This window comes from Diuraphis noxia, unplaced genomic scaffold (genome assembly GCF_037042655.1).
Source record: "Diuraphis noxia isolate RWA-SAM2 unplaced genomic scaffold, SU_Dnox_SAM2 contig0004, whole genome shotgun sequence".
NCBI classification, from domain to species: domain Eukaryota; kingdom Metazoa; phylum Arthropoda; class Insecta; order Hemiptera; family Aphididae; genus Diuraphis; species Diuraphis noxia.
In genome coordinates, this window is record NW_028301714.1 from 10,794,417 (window position 1) to 10,814,996 (window position 20,580).

At 29.2% G+C, this 20,580-nt stretch overlaps 1 protein-coding gene across 1 annotated transcript; it reads left to right on the forward strand.

The window, feature by feature from the left end:
* The first annotated feature begins 4,180 nt into the window (after positions 1–4,180).
* LOC107165653 (uncharacterized) lies at positions 4,181–20,353 on the forward strand. Its single transcript, XM_015513999.2, has 10 exons — positions 4,181–4,257; positions 4,350–4,476; positions 4,557–4,712; positions 11,983–12,350; positions 12,421–12,552; positions 12,977–13,205; positions 13,271–13,501; positions 15,977–16,250; positions 20,031–20,178; positions 20,263–20,353. The coding sequence occupies exons 1-10, from the start codon at positions 4,181–4,183 to the stop codon at positions 20,315–20,317; spliced, it is 1,797 nt and encodes a 598-aa protein (XP_015369485.2). The 3' UTR covers positions 20,318–20,353.
* Positions 20,354–20,580: the final 227 nt, after the last annotated feature.

The following is a 20,580-nucleotide window of genomic DNA, read 5'->3' on the forward strand; positions in this document are numbered from 1 at the left end:
CTGGGTAATGAAATTTGAAAACTTAATATTTAGTTCATTCATAACTCAAATTTAAAATTTATGATTGGAGATGGCTGAGCCCCCCTCCCCCTTTAGTTTGTCTTATATAATTTTTACATCTTTAAATCAGACAAATCTTTAATTTTACTGCTTTTTTATTTGATCTTAATTATTTTAAAATTATTTTCATTTACACCATCTAAACTCTAGAGCAACATATTTTCCAATAATCATAATATATTATAAGAAATTCTAAAAGCAAGTATGCGTGCAGTGAATAAAATAGTTCAATAGCCATTTGTCGATTTTCATCCATAGTGGACTGTAATTTTCTCCTGTATGCGTGCCTTATGTGGTATACTTTACCCTCTTAACGTGTTTTATTAGAAGCTTATATGTATATTTTATCCTTAGTGTGGCAACCCACCGAATTCTGTACGCTATACTTTATATATAAACTGTAAATACATAATTTTAAAAGTAGTATCCTTTAAGAGTCATGGATTTCAAACGTGTTTAATATCTTCTGTATTTTGGTTTATACCCAATAAAATTTAATGATTCATATATTAGGTGAATTTATAGTGTTAAAGTGTTTCAACGTGTATGAAGTACAAATTTATAATAATATTATAAATATAACACAGTTCAAATTGTTCAATGTAGATAGAAGTACGTAAAGTAACACGAAAAGTATTGATGTAACCATGACAACTAAACTGAATGTTGTCCAGGGATCTTTAAATGTGTATATTTAGATACCTACAAGTAATGTTGTGCAAATAACAGAAAATCGATTGAGCTGATATTTCGGGTACGCGCGCACGCGTACCCAACTGTTACGCATCGGAGAGAGCTTTATCTTCCTCGCATTTTTGAGAGCCACAATACTGTAAAAATAATATGTAGGTTATATATTTTTTTTTATTCAGTATTCTTGGTTTGAAAGTGTATTTGTAAAAATGAATAATAATCACGCCCACTCATGAATAGAAAATTATTACAATAGGCATAGAATGTATTATTTATTATTACCTATACAATTTCACTGTCCAGATGATATGTAAGCTCAGCTAGTTTAACGACGCTTACTTGAATTGTATTGACATGAAGTTTACTGTTATTTGAGATGAGTTAACCCTTGATTAAAATATTTTTACTAGCATCAATTTACTTTTATTTTGACACTACAGTCAGCTCTTCCTGTAGGTACTTAATTTAAAGCTATTCAAAAATGAAATTACATATAACACTATATAATATACCCTAGAAATTTTTTTTCATACTTATCTAAATTAATAATTAAGACTCTATAATTATACTGTGGATGATTGTTTTGTTGTTTTTAAAAAATTATAACCGTACAGATTTAACATTAAACCCTTTATTGACGGTAATATAGTTTATCTAAATATAAGTATAGGTACGTTGAATTTACCGAAAACCAAACATTTATTTTATGATTAATTGTTATCCCATCGATTTTTAACTACGGGACCTGTTAAGTTGTATCATTGTTAACAAAATACGTAACAGATAAACTAAGTTATTACATAAAGCATAACATACATAAGTTGTAATGTTCATGGGCATCCTGATTTAATTTAGTAAAACTATACATACGATATCAACATACTATATTATAGCAAACATCTGTAGGTACTGCTCTTGATGTCTACGATCACAATATTATAATGATATATTATGAGTAGTAATGGCCTTTTCGAATACCTAATTCAATGGCACATATTAAATCTATTACTATATTAATAATTATAAAGGCAGCGATTCAAATTTTGGCTGTTTATCATATCAGCTGTCATCGTTTATACACACATATGACATATGATATAGGTATAAGTACTTGGCCATTTAAGTTGTGGCAGTACTACACTAACACTTAACTTTGTTCTCTAGTTTTTCCAATGCTTAATACCTACCTATTCATAATTTATTACTTTATGTCCCGCTCACGATCACATATTATCTATGTCAATTCATGCCATGAAATAATAATAATAACCAATTATCAAATATTATAGATTATAGATCCTTATAGTATATATTATAATATGAATAGACCACGACTATGGGGCACATTTATAGTAGGTATGTCTATGGGCTCGAGGTCATAATAATACCTAATTAATTATTGGTTTGTGGTTTGATAATCTTGTTTCACAATATGATTTAATTTATACCTACCTATAATCGATCTATAACTATAATCGTGTTCACATTAAAAATGTAACACACTAGAATTTCTTATCTTAAGTCCTTGCTTATAATATTACTGTTAAAAATTAATGAATATAAATTACAAATAATTTATCATATATTTACCTTGAATTATGCAAATATATAAATTATATAACTTACTAGAAATTTCTGTACTCTACACTACGGCCAGCAAACGAAAAGAAAGATATCGGGTAAGAAGCACACGCCCCATAACCCCCTTATTTGTCTACGTTGCTGGGTTGTATATATCTGACTATAACGTCCCGTTAAAAGGTATGGTTCTTGTAGCGCGATAAGCCTAATGGGACCTAAAAAGGAAACGATCCCCTAGCCTCTGTTTGATTTTTCTATTAAACGGTAGTGTGCGATTTATAGTACAGATATTTTACCCATTTACTCATAATGTCTCTTCATAAAAGTGACGAAATCTTAAATGATATATTCAGTGTTGATATAGATTCACGTATAATTTTGATTCGTTAAATTACAATCATATGTAATACATTACTGTAATTTACACCCATTGAAAGATTTTTACCGGCATGTTGCATTGGTAATTTTTAGCCGCCAAATTAATGAGGGTCGTTTTTATTGTTAACAATTTAACAATTGTCTTGGGCTGGAGGGTCATTCAAAGTAAACCTTTATTGAAATTTAATGGAGTTTGTATTTAACAATGTCCTATATACAAATAAGTGTTATTTGTAAAATGTCCGACAACTCTAGACAAACACCTTCGTGTATCGTGTAGTCTTTCGTATATGCGCGATCGATTCTCCGTCTAAAGGATAATATATAAAAAATGCCGTTTAACTTCATATACATATTATAATGCAAACAGATTATTGGAATTTAAAAAATCACGAACGACATATTATTGTGAAAAAATTTCGATTTATCATCCGTATTACACGACTTTATATCAAAGTTATATAAAAGAAAAAATTAGAGATATCGATCAAAAAATTTTTTTAGGATATTCAAAGCTACTATAGTAATCCGTTTGAATTAAAATAATTATTTATTTAGTAGATTGTTTCATGATTTTGAACATTTAAATAACTAAATTTAATTTAATGTTTATACTTTTATGGACTGTATATGCTATACATATATTTGTATGGACAATTTGTATAGAAAACCAGAGACAGAACAAAAAATCTTCCAAACACAATTGGGAATTATTATAAAATTGAATAATAAGTTATTAACATGAGCCAATAACCAGCTGAAATGCGCAATGTGCCCTTAGTGACTGCTGAAATTCTGGGAAAAATATAGTTTACTATTGATTACTATGGTGAAACCTCCATAGTCTGATATCCGTACGAACATTTAAGGATTATTTATGGACTGCTCAGGATTTTTGATAGATTTGAATCGATAAGGAAACATCTACCTGTATATCATAGAACACGTTTTTCTAATTTTCTAATAAGGAGGCTAATTTATTGTTTTCTTCGTTTCACTATTACACTCCGAGGTCCACGCGCGACAACGGTGGTTGATTGTAGAGGTGTTGAGGAGGTAGGGGTTGGAACCTGCGCTAGCGCAACTGGCTCTCTTTCTGCAGCATCAGTTTGAAATCGATTTTTGAATCGCCGAAAAACAGCCACCACCATCGCCTACGTCGCTATCATCACAATCAATTCCTCGTCTGCCTGCGACTGCAGCAGAAGTCTAATACGTCATCGACTAACCAGACGAATCAGCGCTGCAGTCGGCCAGCTTCGATCTAGTATCAACACCGAAGAAAAACACTCAACGATAAACACTAACATAACATCCTGTTCTTCATCAACTCGTGCACGTACATACTGTCGACGAGTTTCGTTGTACTTATATTTTTATTCACAAATCATATAACAGTACCATAATCATCTGTCTGCTACATCTCAAAGGTTGTAATAATATATTATATTATACCAGCATCGCAGCAATGCTGAAGGTTTCGGAAAAACATTTTGACATAAAGTTTCTGAGGAACTACAATCTTATGGAAGAGGGCATGATTCAGTGTGTACACAATCTTTTATCTTTACGTCCATTACACGACCAAATTATAATCTTTATTGTTATAAATGGCGTTTTTATTTTTTATTTTTTAGTAGTCTTATCAATAAACGAAAATCGTTTGACCAGATATCCAGCATTGGAGAGATTACCAAAGAAGAGTGTCTAAAAATGATAAAACTGGAATCGAACATCTTGGAAGTATTAGGCTTAGAAATTCGCGTACGTACAAGCGAATAATAAATTATCAAATGGGAACTGTGAGATGTTAATATTTATTGTTATCGTTTTTCTATCTACAGAAAAATTATGTTCCCCAAGAATCGTATATTTCCGAAACCAACAAAACTATGATTTTGATGTCCAATCGAATTGATCACTTGTACTACAGCATGTTTGAAACATTTCCTATCGGATGTGTGTTATTAATCGAGTACATGGAATTTAAATGGAGAAACGTAAGTAAATCATGATACTTGTGACGAACATACTCATCAAAATAATTCGTAAAATGAGTGAGATTAACCGGGGGAAGATTTCCTCCTGGTGATCTCTAATTACTATGGTTATAGTTTATCATTTAACCTATCACAAACAAAACTACTTAAAAAGTAATAAAAAATCTCGGTGTCCAATTCAATGTTTTATTTAAAATCATTGTATTATTAAATACTGATATTTTTTATTAGTAATTCCATTTCCTAATAATTTTTATATATTGATACTCAATTAAGTATCTATCCTAAAAGTTTTACCTCTCCCAAATAATTATAATCTTTATTTTTACACATCATTGAGCGTAAAATATTATCTAGCATTCTAGCTATATACAGGATTCTTTTATCAAACAACACTCATATGGTGTTTGTGTGTAAATACCACTTAACATACACCTATAACATACAAACACTACACAAAACCACTCAACTTTGGGAGGCTATAATATCTTTTAAACGGATAAACGAAAAATGAAAATTTAAACGTGAAAATTCATTGAAAAAATAGCCTTTTTAGCTTATGAAATTTAAAGTATAGGTTGTCATTTGAAAATCAAAAGTTGATAATGGTTTACCTGATAAATATAAGGGCGAAAATATTAAAGAAATATATAGTTCTAGAACAAGGGGGATCTAAAATTTTGAAAAAATTCAATAGTTTTTGAAAGAATGAGTGTTGTTTGATAAAAGAATCACCCTGTATACCATAAATACAAGCTTTTCGTTATTAATCAGATATTGATTGATAAATCATCATGCACAGGAAAAATAAAAGTCGAGGGCATAGTAAAAGTAAAAATAATGAAAATAAAAAGCATAGAAGTGTCTTAAAGCAGTGCTACCATCTGAGAGTATATGATAAAAACGGTAAAAGGCCTACATGGCCTATAAGCATAGACCTTATACACATATAAGGTCTATGCCTATAAGCAAAAAAAAAATTATTGGGAAAACAAGATAACGATACGCACTCTGGTGGTTAAAGTTATAATTATCCGGAGTAGGATAAATAATATTATGGTTTATTATTATAATAGTTTCATTATTACACATTACTACATTAGTACATTAATAAACTTAATTAATAATTTTTTTTTCTTAATAATATATCATATTCTTAATATTAATCATATAGTAAAATATATTATATTTTATTTATATTTTTTATATGTTTATTCTACTATAATGTCTGACAAAAATAAAAAAAGCCATGTGAATTGTTCCGTTTATGGCTGTAATTCTTTATATTCCACATCATAAAATATTAGCTTTCATCATTTCCCTAAAGAAAATGAACGTAAAGTTTTATGGACAAATAAATTTGGTAATAATGATCTAGTTAATAGAAGACAGATGTGGGCTATTAAATTAAGAATGGGAAAAGAAACTTTGAAAAAAAAGAACATATAAGATATTGTTTATTAATTAATGATTTATTGTTTACAAGTATTACATACTATGATTTGTTTATATATAATAATATATAAGTAATATACCTTAACAATTTTTCCACACAATACCTATTATTTGTTTACTTTTTAAAACTTGCTCTCCTTCTACAACATTACGTGAGTTAATAGAACAATTGGCAAACGTACTTATTTCTCCAATAGTAAACGCCATTTTAATTAAAAACTTGGAAACTTTTTATGACACCAAATACCTACTAAAACGCAAAAGCCAAAAAGTGAACAGACACAAATAATAGTAAAATAAATTATTCACATTTTATAATGTAATTTATTATAAAATAAAATAATATAATTATAATAGAATGAACAATGTTTATCCTACTCCGGCCTGGTGGGGTAACCGCCACCCATGACAACAGTAAGCGCTCCTCGTGTTAATTTGTTTTCCCAATAATGAAAAAAATTATCATTGGTTGAAAAACAGTGTTACCATTAATATGACATCTGGTTATTCTGACTTATGTTATCGTCCACTAATAAATAAATTACATTCTACAGATCGTTTTATCGCTAATGTATTACAAGTTGCAATGGTTCGGAGTAATACGGTCAAAATCTTGAATGGTTTTAAATCGTAAGGAAAATTCCATAGAAGAATATTTACATGCAGAGAAATCCGTACCACTTGATACCCAGAGGGCGTTGCCCTTATTTGGCTATTTATCTTATTTCCCCTCTTTTTGCCTACCAATAAGGCTCTTTAGGCCCTGTATCATTATAGCTTTTAATAAATACAACATAATTATTATCATGAAAATTTAATTAAGGAGGACCAAACTCCACTGGCTCTACTAACTAGTGATGTGGCAACGATATTGATATCGTGACAAATTATCGACATCGATATTGTTTTGTATTGTATGATATATCGTGATATCGAAAATAATATTTTTCTAGAAAAATACTTGGCATTTACTATTTACTTTTTGAAGGTTTTAAGCTATAATAACTTTTTTTTTTTTATTATTCTTTAAAAATGTTTCAGCACACCAGGTGCTATTACAAATATATACTAATTAATAAATAATAATAGCTGTCAGCTGATAACGTTTGCTGCATGTGTTTCGGTGAAATGTCAATTAATAATTATTGTACACTACTACAATATTAATAATCCATTATAATGTTATCTAAAAAGGAAACAGGTTTTTCTTATATTGCCAATAATGTTATAACTTGTATTTAATATTATATTTAAGTGACTTTTAATTAGTGTTGGGCAAAGATATAATTTTGTGTATCGATATCGTCCCTACTTTTAATAGAAATACGGTATAGTACCACTGGATATTTCATAATCCACAGTGTAATTTGTGTCGTCGGTGTGACGTATTTGACGATAATTTTTCAAATTATTTAGGTAAACATAAAATTATATTTACGATACGATATCAATATCGTAAAAATAACGATATCGCGATACAATATCGGAAAAATCTGAAAGATATCGGTACACAAAATTATATCGTTGCCCAACACTAGCTATAACCATATACCTAAATGCGGCTATAACCGCATATTATTTGCGGGATCGTGTAGATTTTAATAGCCATTGATATAGGTACTACACGATTCCGCAAATTTCATATATATTTTCACGATTCCGCATAATTATAGTATATTAGGTTTACTATTCGCCTCATTTATACAAATATTAAAGTTATCAAATTTGAAATTATAATTTGAAAATTATATGGTATACTCATATATATACATTATATAAATTATTTACCTTGATAATTTTATTGCCATGATAAATAATGTAGCAAATGATCTTTGAATTTACTATACTTATCATATGCCTTAATAGTTGTTTCAACGCGTTCTGTTTCTTTAAGTGTCTTTTTGTGTATTTAATATTCCATTTTTCATATCTTAAAACTATGTACATTTTTACTTCTGTCTCGGGCTGTATTTTTATTAAGGCTGCCAGCACTAGTTTTTGTATCAAATTAATGCTTATGAAATTTCCTATATAAAATATATCTCGACATAAAGAAGTAATTATCCATTAGTCCATGTTTCAATATAAAACAATAATCCAACAAATTCAAAAATGTGTAAAATGTAAATTAAAATCATGTTTTCCGAAAGTTTTATTTTCAAAAGCGCATTTAGGGTTCAAAATGATTTGTAATTTGTATATTATGTTACAATAATATAATAAATTTTGTTTTCGGAATAGCAAAGTTCTATTTAAAATTATGCGGAAACATGTATACATATATCCAATTTGTGTAATCGTGTATGTATTTCAAATATTTCAATGGTTATTAAAATCTACACAATTCCACAAACTTGCAAAAATTGTTCTCCATTGACTCCACTTAAGCGGCGTTTACAATTACATTGTCGGCCATCCATGCGTCTTTTGTCATATTCTGACTATAGCGGTTGTAATAATGATATTATTGGCTAACTCAACATGATCTACCAGGGAACATAGAGCCGTTCACTTCACTTGCAATTCTTAATTCCAACAAAACAATGTACAATGTTTTTCAAATTAAAATATTTCAAGCATAATTATTCAGTTATTAAATTAATTGAATTAGAACTATTTTAATATTTATTCAAATATTTGTGTATAATAATTACAAGTTAATAGTTTATTATTTAGTGTTTTCGTCAATCCCAGAACTTGCAACGAGAATGAACTATTATAATATATTTATGCATGGACATATGTTCCGACTCACTCAGTGCCCTGTCAAACATAAAATATAATTCTCTGACCAATCCCTTAGCGATAAAGATAAAAAACCTAATACATCTATCGAATAAATACATACGTTTCATATGGATTCCGGGTCACTGTAATATCAGAGGAAACGAAGAAGCAGACAAAGCAGCCCGAAATTGCTATAAATAACCCCAACGCCCCAACACTTCCATAGTAGATATTATCAGGAACGTTGACAAATACTGTATGAAATTATGGAACTCTGATTGGCTTCAAGTTACCGAAAACAAATTAAGGGAATTCAAACATTCAGTCGAACCTTGGCCAAAGCTCAACTACTCAAATCGAAAGGAAAATGTTATTATGAACCGTCTTAGAATTGGCCACACAAGAGTTACTCATGGGTACCTAATGGAAAAGACCGAACCACCGATATGCCTCTCTTGCAATGTTCCCCTTATGATCAAACACATAATCATCCACTGCCAGATATTTACGGAATCCAGGGAAGAACTCGGAATACCTGTCAATCTATATGAAGCCATAGGACCCTATGCTGACTCACAAAAAATCATCACTTTAAAAAAAAAATTGAAATGTACAATCTAATTTAACTTTATTATTTTTTGTAATTTATTTTGCTTCTTGTTTTTTGTTCTTTTCTCTTTCTTGCTTCTCTTAACAATCATGTAAAAACCCCATATAATATGTAACCTAATTAATTGTAAGCTAATAACCATGATGTTGATGCTGTACCAATAAAAAAACAAATATATATATATATATATATATTTATGCACTCTAAGTGATTGTAAATTTTTAAAGACGTAGTTGGGGGGAGGGAATAAAACCGGGTTTGGTAAATTGAAACCCAAATGACCCTAAATCGTAAATTGGGTCCCGGGTATTAGGTAGTAGCCACTAGTAGGTAAGTTGAGTCCCGGAAAAATAAAGTTATAGATAATTTGAGTCCTAGGGAAAAACGATTTAAATGCATTTAAAAATATGCACTATATAATTTTTATTTGTGATTTGTGGACATTCATTGACTGCATGTATATGATTTTGAAAATAGCAACATGCATTTTTATTAATTTTATAATTATTTATTTCCCCAACGATGAAATAACGATATACTCTTAACAATACCAAAGTAATCACGGTCAATAAAGGCTGATAATTTTGTAACATCGTACCTTTTGATTAAACGCAATTAAGATACCAATAAGTAGGGCCGTAGGGGCTTGTTCGTACGTATATACTATATATACGTATATTACGCCATTACGATATCTTAAATAATATGGTAAATTGCGGTCCATTTTTAATTTTTTATGTAAATTGCGGCCTGGGCATATTTTGCACATACGTTAATTGTGGAATGGGTATAATTTTTATTACCTACCCAAATATTTTTTATCAATAATATTAAAATCAGTATTTTCCTTCTCATTGTTCAGACTTAGGGCTGTCAATATAATTGTATCAATATTGGTATGATTAGGAATATTGGTTTGGCTGTTTTTTTTTGTTTTTTATTAAAATATATTATTAGCAATACTTATTACTAATAAGTTATTAGTAATAAAATGTCAATAAAAATGTGTTATTAAATAAGGTCATCGATGACTACACTGACTGGCGACTGCTAGTAATATATTATATTAGTGAACATATTATTATTATCTAAATCGATCATTCAAAGATTAATCTTTAAATTGTACAACCAATCGGAAATCGGAATATCCCAGGCCGCAATTTACGTATACTTTAAAAGTACATGGACCGCAATTTACGTAGTATATAACTATGACCTTTTTTGGGGGACGCAATCTACCGACTCCGAATATTATAATGTAATGTATAATAAAAATGACATTTATTTTTATTTTTTTTATTAATTTATATTTTTAATATTTTTAATCAATATAAATCTAAATATTATATCCTTACATAAATAGCTTAACATAAGTCAAAATATTTACTTACTACCAATTTTTTCCCGGGACTCAACTTACGTACTACCTTATTTTCCTGGGACTCAATTTACCGCTTTCAAAGGGAGGCTTTCATTTGACCCAAAATAACATATCGTTTGGGCGAATTTATACATACCATTAACTTGGGCGAAATTTACAAGGCCCCCTAATTTATCTAATACATCTTTTGGGCGAGCTATAAATATATATGTATAAACATTTATATAGACTAATAGGTTTTCCTTTCCATTTTTAGGACACTCAGTTAACTCTAACTGGTATGGTTAAAAATCTTTTATATATATATATATATATATATATATATATATATATATAATATTTATTGTATTAACTAAATTTTAATTAATAAATGTCACACTTCAGTATCTGATTAGATTAGACATAAACAAAAAAAATGAAAACCCACGCATCTTAGTACAATCTAAGTATCTAACAAATTATCATTCACTATCTATATTTTTGAATTGGTGTATGAATACCAATCAGCCGAAACGATATAATAATAATATTTAGCTGCAGGAAATATTATAAAATTATTGTAGACGTAGGTATGTTACTTCCCTATTGTTCAATAATTTATAAATTTGCCTAAACAAACAGTCAATTTCTCGCCCAAATGATATATGCTTTACTCAGGTAAATTTCGGGTTTTCGCCCAAATGAATGACGCCGTTTCAAAATGTACATGTACCAAACTTATCTCGAACTCAAGTTACCTAGCCCCGCTAAAACCTAAGGAACAAAAAGTCTATCCAATATAAAGTACACGTAAATGTTTCTATATTGTTTTATAACAAACATAAAAAATAATACATAATCATTGTAAAATCATAACATTGATTGCTCCGCTCAAAATCTAAAATAAGTATTTTGCACATGAATGTTTTACGATATTTTTAAAACATATATAGACATAATATAATAATATATTGTTTTATAAATAACGATATTTTATGAAAACTTTTTTTTTTCAAATTACAAAATCAACAGTAGTAATAAAAAACTAGTAATATCTATAAACATAATATTACAAAAATCTTTAAACCTATTTAATGCTAACAATTTATTGATTTCAGGAAACGTATATAACCAAAGAAATCAATCCAATAATTGCACTAATGTCGAAAAAAAAATATGATCCTCAATTGTTTATAGCTGCAGGGACGTTTGAATATGAAAAACATAATATTGTGAATGCTAGACGATACTTCGAAGAAGGAATTAAAATACATACAGATAACAAAACTCTTTATATCGAACAATTATGGATTGAAGTGATGTACTTGGATGATGTAAAAGGTGGTAAATTGAATGAAGATATAGCAATTCGAATATATAGAAATAGTATAGAAAAATTTGCTCAGGATATGGAATTTCATTTCCTATTGTTGGAGAGATCTATAGAATTAAAATCCATATGGAGATTACAACACCAAATTATCTGGTACATATACATTTATTTATAAATTAATTTTTAAATCATTTTAAAATTGTTTTATTGTTACATATTTTAGGGACTTGATGAAAATATACAATCAAAGTGATGTTATGTGGAGTAAAGTTGCTGAATTGGGCTCAAAAGGATTCATTTTTGACCACGAAATTAACTTCTTCGGATATACCGAAAACTTCCTACTTAGAGCGAGGTTGTTTTAAATGATACTACTAATCATTAATAATAATAATATCACATTTTTCTTAATATATAACTTACTATAAGGTTATTTTTTAAGAGTTAACACTTAAAGCATTTAATTACTTGTCTATCTAAAAAAAAAAACATTCAAGTATTTTAAAATATTTCTTATACATTGTTAAGGTTGGTAATCATAAAGAAGTAGTATTTTTTTTTAAATGTAAAAAATATAGAATGTTGTTTTGCAATGGCTTTAAATGACCTATGAAAGAACTTAATATTTTAAAAATATTTGTACTTATAGTCTTCCAAAATTATAATTAATTACCTACTATTTAAAGAATCACTCTGCATATAACATATATTTTTATTTTATTAGATAGGTAAGTAATCTACATGGTTATTGTATATATTAGTATGGTTTTGTTTTATAGGTGTTGTATTCTAACATACGAACAAGGATTGAGAAATATCTTAAGCGTAATAGGTAAACGCAATTTGATGGAGTTGCTTAGCGATTATATAATACAAATTTGGAAAATTAACAAAAGTATAAACAGTATAAAAGTCGATATTCTCGTGAAAGAGGAGATGAAAAAGACATTTCAGATTGGCCACTTTGACCTTGGAGGTCTACACAAACCAGAGTATTACGTTTATTGGGTAAGTTTTGTTAAAATGATAATACACTAAAATTTTTAAAATGACGATTTTGTTTTGTTACAAAGGCCATAATCTCCGAAGATTGTCGCCCCGATATTTTGAAATTGGCCATCGATCGCAACAGAGACAATATTCACGTGTGGTCTGAAATTTTGGAATATCATATTACACAAAATAGTAGTGTTGAACAAATAAAAACGATTTTTGATGCCGGTAATTGGTCATTGGGAAATAAGTCATCGCTGCTGTGGACAATTATGGATTCGTTTTACCAACAGTGCACTGACATCACACTAGTATGATAGTATTTATTATTATTCCCGTATACTAAGTATATTGACAAAAACTACTTGTCGACTACTGGCTATCCATTTAATATTCACTCAGCTCTTAAAGTTATAAAGATAGTTATATAGTTTAATGATCGATAGATTGAAAGATGTTTGATTTAATAAAAACACAGCATTTTTCGTCGTTCTTTGATCGTCCAAACTTAAAAAAAATATGTGCCTATTAATTCCGAACAATAAGTAATTTATGAAGGTTACATACGCATAGGCGCACATAGGGGGGTGCTTGGGGGTGCTTAGCACTCCCAGGTTTAAAATTAGCACCGCATAAACTATTTAAAATATTTATTACATAGTTATATCTTTTGAAATATTATTATATAAATCTGTTTATGTATATCAGGATATTTTGAAAATATCAACAGTTTGTTTATCAGCAGAAATGATGGTTTTAATGAATAGTCTACCACCCAGCTTTATATATGAAGGCATGAAAAATCAATGTTATAAAAGTTCGTTTCCAAATGTCTGTAAGCTATTGGGAATAACAATTCCAATTTCTTCGTCAACGTGTGAACGCTCCTTCTCAGCTATGCGTAGATTGAAAAACTGGTTACGCACCAATATGGGCCAAGAAAGATAGAAAGATTTACCAAGCTATCTACGCTTAGCATTGAGAGAGATCTTACCAATAAAATAGAGGTGGAAATTATAATGCAAACATTTGCAATATCAAACAGAAAATTAAATTTTGTCTAACATTAATAATTAATGATTACATGTTATTATAACTTTTAATATAATTACAAAATTTTTATTTTTATTTTTAATAAAATTTATAATTATTGCAATGCAATTATTATAGTATTAGGGTGGTTTAGTGGGGGGCTTCGCTCCCTACGGGTCTGTGTACTATAAATTATTTCAGCACCCCCTAAATTCACACCCTATGTGCGCCTATGTACATACGACAGACTAACAAGAGAACATTAACTAACAGAACATAAATCGCGTAGTGATAGAGGAAATAACCTATTCATTATACCACACGTTTAGCTACTAACCAAAAGGTTATATTGTTTATCTCAGCAATAATGCAAGCATTAAAACAGGAAGATTTAAAAGAAATTTCAATTGCGATGTTCTATTAGCCATTAGCTAATATGATATTTTTTGAGTCATAAGCAGCTGAAGTACATACAATGGATTGGTTTTAGATAGGGTGGGGAGTTGAGAAGGAGTATGTGTTGTTTTTATTTTGGAATGCGCAATAATTTTTAATATTTATTGACTGATTAGAGTCAGATTTGTTAAGTTCAATCACACTTTTTTCATCGGTTGCCAATTTGGTGAATCAATTGGTTGAGTTGAAAGATTTGGTTATTTATTATTTTGAAAAAATTGTGAATTTGGTGATTAATGAAGATGGTAGCATGAATTTTGTTTTGGGAATTTGATATCATGAATATATCAATATATATATATCGGATCCGGACATTTCGGCGTGGCCATCTCGGCGTGGCCGTTTCGGCGTATAATTATTTTTTTCATAAAATTATTTTAATCGCGTTTAGATAATATAATGTTAGCATTTATCTCACTTTCGTCGGTACCGTATGAACTGTATATAATAATAATAATAATATATTATGCTGTCACACATCATAATCTATATTACGGTATAAGTAATAAAGATATAGGTAGTTAACCTATACGATGTATCGATAGACGATAATTGAGTAATATAAGATAGTCAAGCAGTCAGTAGTTAGAAGTCACCATGGCACAAGCAATCAAAATTTTAGTAAGTTTGTAATAAGGAGAATACAAAGTGGTCGAAACACCTTCTTTTGCAGATAGAAACAGGCAAAAGTCTATAAAAAAAAAAATAATTCATCGACGTTGATAAATGTATTTTAAAATTAATCAGCGATTATGATAATCGTAATATTATGTGTTTTTTAAGAGGAATAGCACATAATTTAAGTATGATGACCAGAATATTTTTATTCATAATTTTTATAGCATTCTCTTAAATATACCTAATTATTATATACAGTTTTTATACAAAAATAATAATATAATTAATATAATTTTTATAGCATTCTCCTTATTTAAAATTATTTATATATTTATATTTTATAGTGACCTATCTAATTACTTAAAATGTATCGGCCATGGTACGCCGAAACGACCCTACGCCGAAACGGCCACGCCAAGATAGCCACGCCGAAATGTCCTAGACCGTATATATCCCAAATATATTTTTGAAATATAACTTGAAATACTTAAAAATAGAGACCTCAAACGACGATAAAAATTCCTTAAAATGAATTACGTAGATGACAAACAGCGATTGGAGAACAGATATAAAATATTGAACATACAGTGCGAAGCACATCAACACCTATCTATTAAATGTTATTTTTGTTTTTAATCTCTTTATGGTTTGCTATAAGTTGTAATTTTCATTTTCCATAGCTTGGGAAGTTTTATGAAGCAGGCGCTTACTGCCCCTACAGAGAGATCAGCACGGTATACAAAGTCAAATATTTTGCATGGTGCTGCAAGAACAAAGATATATTCTATTCTCGATATCTGTTCAGTCATTTGATAAACCTAGAACCAGAGTGCAAAGATTTGTTCATGGAAATGATTCAATGTGAGAAAAAACAACACCGGATCAACGTTGACATCATAAAAAACCTGTACCGCCTCGTGTGTTCTAAATTTTGCCAACAAGAAAATGACGTTCGTGAGTATATTTTTGTAATATTGTCGATATCATTTCTTAAACCTAAAAATACATAAAACGTTTTATATTCTATTCAAAAAGACAATCAACTATACAATTTTATTGGCTTGATTGACGTAATTTTGAGACTGTCAATATAGATACGTCGTATAGGCCAGTGTTTCTCAACCTTTTTACTGTGGCGACCCCTTTTTTAAATTTAAATTTTTTAGCGACCCCTACATATATATTTTTACATACTCGCTTAGATTATCATTATAAATAATCTAAAGTCTATAGTTACTACAAGTACTGTACACGAGAAATATAAAAGATACATATTATAATATTATATTTATTTAAAATTAAAAAAAACGTACATTAAATATTTCATTTTATTATATAAATATATTTTATTTTTTTATTATTTGAGCTTTTAATTTTCGCATTGATTTAAATCATTCGATTGTGACCCTAAATAATAAGTTGGCGACCCCCAAAGGGGTCGCGACCCCCAGCTTGAGAAACACTGGTATAGGCAACTATACAGTGTAAAGCAGGTGCATCATTTGAAATGTTGTCCAATCAGGGATGATCCAATCAGTAAAAATATTTAAGCTCATAATTAAATTAACCCTCCACAGGTAAGGCTATAAATTCCAACAGACCAGACAAGGGTGGTCACGGGTGACCAATGTAATTTTATATTAGAAATAATCAAACTTTTTTATAAATTCTCTTTATTTTTACTTATCATAATTAATACTAATATGCATACTAAAGTATAATCAATGGTAATATATATTTATAAAAAAAAAAAAAAAAAACAACTTGAATCTATAAGTGGTTGAGATGACCAAATAGTTTCTTGGTCTTTTCCCAAAAAAAACTCACGATCTGTAAGCTGGAAAAAAAATATATCAGGCAAACGGTGGGCTTATCTATAAAAGGGTATGGGATAATCTGGTGCATAGTATTTAATGTTATAATCTTGTTATTAATGTCTTATCTTAGTCCGGTCACCCGTGACCGGGCCTTGCCTGTAGAGGGTTAACAATTTAATTATTTAATACCTACCTAATACACTTAGGAATACAAATATTTATAAAATTGATTATATATAAAATTATAAGATGGAAAATGGAAATATTTTATTAATGGAGGGTTGTGAGAATTTTTTTTTGTAATAACCCTATGGTACCCTATATTTGCCTATCTTATTATTAGAATACCTTTCATAAAGTCAAAATGACACCACTGGGGTAAATAAATAATGAATTGACCTTCTCCAAACAAAGAGTGTGTAGATCAGTGATGCCCAACCTTTTTTGTTCAGCGTGCCACTTTGGTAAGCAATTATCTTAGAGCGGGCCACCAAATAAATATATTTTTTATTATATTATTACCATTACTATTACAAAATAAATAAATATAACTTTACTTTTTTTAGAATATAATGTTTAATTTAAAAATTTGTAACGGGTCACACAGAATACGTTCGTGTGCTATATGTGGCTCGCGAGCCGTGGGTTGGGCACCACTGGTATAGATAATGATAATGATCCCCCTCCCGTTTTAATGTTGTAGAAGGTGATCTACTTTTCCGATAAAATCGACCTTATCGTTTACCACTAAGTCCGTTTACCACGTACATTACTCTGGTGCAATAATACCCCCCAGTGCAATGATATATATTTCCTTTTTCCGCCACCGCAAATTTCGATTTCTTTATTTTGGTAACCCCTTGGCCCTTAGTATGTAAACAAGTGAAGTTATTGATAATTGGTAATGATATTTAAAATAACAAAAATAATTAGTTAATAAATTGAAAATGAATATACCTATGACTTTACAAAAACACATTTAATTGATACTTACTTAAAATTGAAATTAAAATTATATAGAATATTGTATAATTTTATTACAAAAATAGTCTATTTTACGACGTTAAAAACAACAATATCACAGACAAATATTTTTTATTTCTTATAGAGTTATACGCTATTGATTTTGCAAATTTATATTGTCATACTTCTCCCTTTTTATACTGATCAATTAAATACTGGTTTTTTTGTCGTTTTAAAATTTATTTATGTGGTGTTTTCTGTTCGCCGACGCTTCTTAATCTGCAATAAACGTTAATTTGGACTTCTTCAATCAAACATTTAACCATTGAAAAAGTGATAGTGGATGTCGATAAAAACTATTTTTTAAATATGCATGCGAATTGACTCGCAGGTGTTAATAATTGTGCGTGTAAGTTCTGAAGCTGCAAGTGCCCAAAGAACGTAATATTTCCTCTCTTTTCTATCTGGAGAAAACACATTATTGTGAACGTATTATGAACTATACATAAGTATATAATATTCAACCAGGGGTTTCCAAAATATAAAAAGTGAAATTTATGGTGGCGGAAAAAGGAAATATATATTAATGTACTGGCTGTAAACAGACTTGGCGGTAAACGGTAAGGTCGATTTTAACGGAAAACGGTGACGCCCGTTGTACATGGACAATATATTTAGGCTTCTTTCCCTATATGATAAATAGCCTGATAGGTACATTTTTTTGGAGATTTTTCTTTGCAATAGGTATAATACATTTATTAAATGTAAACTAACATATCATCAAGTCTCACTAACAAGGTGTAACAACAATTCAGATGTATTTTTAAATATGATAAGATAAAATATATAATTTAGATAATTTATAATAACTTAGACTAACTATATTTAGTTAAAGTGTTACAAAATACAAGCGTACCACCATCCACATTATTCCAACGGAAGACGTCAAATTAACAATGAGCTCTGATCAGACAAAAAAATATCGAAACTAGGATTCTCGATTTTCATTGAAATTTTATGATTAACGATAAATTTACTATGCAGTGTATTGATAATGATTGTAAATTATATTTTTTTATTAGAGGAAAAATATTGAAAGGGAGGAGTAGGGAATCTTTCCCTGAGACCTGAGCAGGCACGTGCATAGAATAAAATTTCGGGGGGGGGGGGTGTTACAAACTATAGCAATACAAATTGTACAGCAACATAATAAAACAATTTCTCCTTACTTACTCATTATTTATTATGTGACAATTATTATGCTAAATAATCAAACTTCATTATGTATGTAATTTGTTCAGTGTTCAGAAGTAAGTATATTTAGGAAATAGGAACATTAGGAATAATAGTAGTAATAAAAATAAATAAAACTTTAAATAAATGTATTATGATCAGAACAGAAATGTATTTGATTATTATATGCGCATACAATTAGGTACATATAGCCTAGGTATATTAAAATGTATATATTTTATATAAAAATGTAAATAACCATAACACTATCGCACTCATTACTCGTATATTATAACCGTTCAAATACCAAACACGGACTAAAACTAAGCGATCGTAATAGTTTGATGATTTTATTATTGTAGTTTAGCAATTCAATAGAAATTTGTGGTGACCGATCGAGTACGTAAATAAGATAAAATAAGATTATCCACAAAATATGAGTTGAATCCTCCCCCCCTGCATACGGCCCTGGACCTGAGTATTATACACTGTAGGAAATTGGTTCCTAATAATAATTGAGTGTTTTAATACCACCAATAGAATAATATTATTTAATTATGGTACCAAAATAACAAAATTAAAACAATAAAAAATGTTCAATAGGTCGCAGAAAAAAATTGGACCTAGTTAATTGTATTATATATTTATATACAATTGTCACAATTGTGGTACAATATTGTCTGCATATGGCTTCTTTTATTCTTTATCGTCTCACTTGCAGATCTGTGGTCCCAATGCATTGAATTTGAGTTGACATACTATGGGAGTTTCAGCGCCGAAAAAATCTTTAAAGCGGCGTTAAGGAATGTCAAGCCACAATTGAAACTTGATTTGAGACGTAGTTACCAATCAATGATTGAAGCTCAAAGGTTAATATTTTTATAATTAGAATTAGGCATAAATACATTGCATTGTTATGGATTGTAAATTAATATTATTTTTTTCATTTGCAGCATACGAACCGTCAATAATCAACCAGTTATTATTGACCTTACAAACGATGACTAGGTACCAGAGTCTAGGGAAAACGACAATGAAAAACACGTGAAATTAAATTTACATAATAATTACTAAAATCAGTTATTTTTTCATAATAGTCCTGACATCTGCTCTTATTTGAAATAAAATAAATTACATTTTAAAAAATGTGGACAAGTGAGTAACATTCTGCTGTAGGTAGTTTTCGAGTATTGTAATGGATGTGTTAAATTTGAATTAATTATACATCGTTGTATATAAAAAAATGACTTTAAGTGGAAATTTTGTGTCAT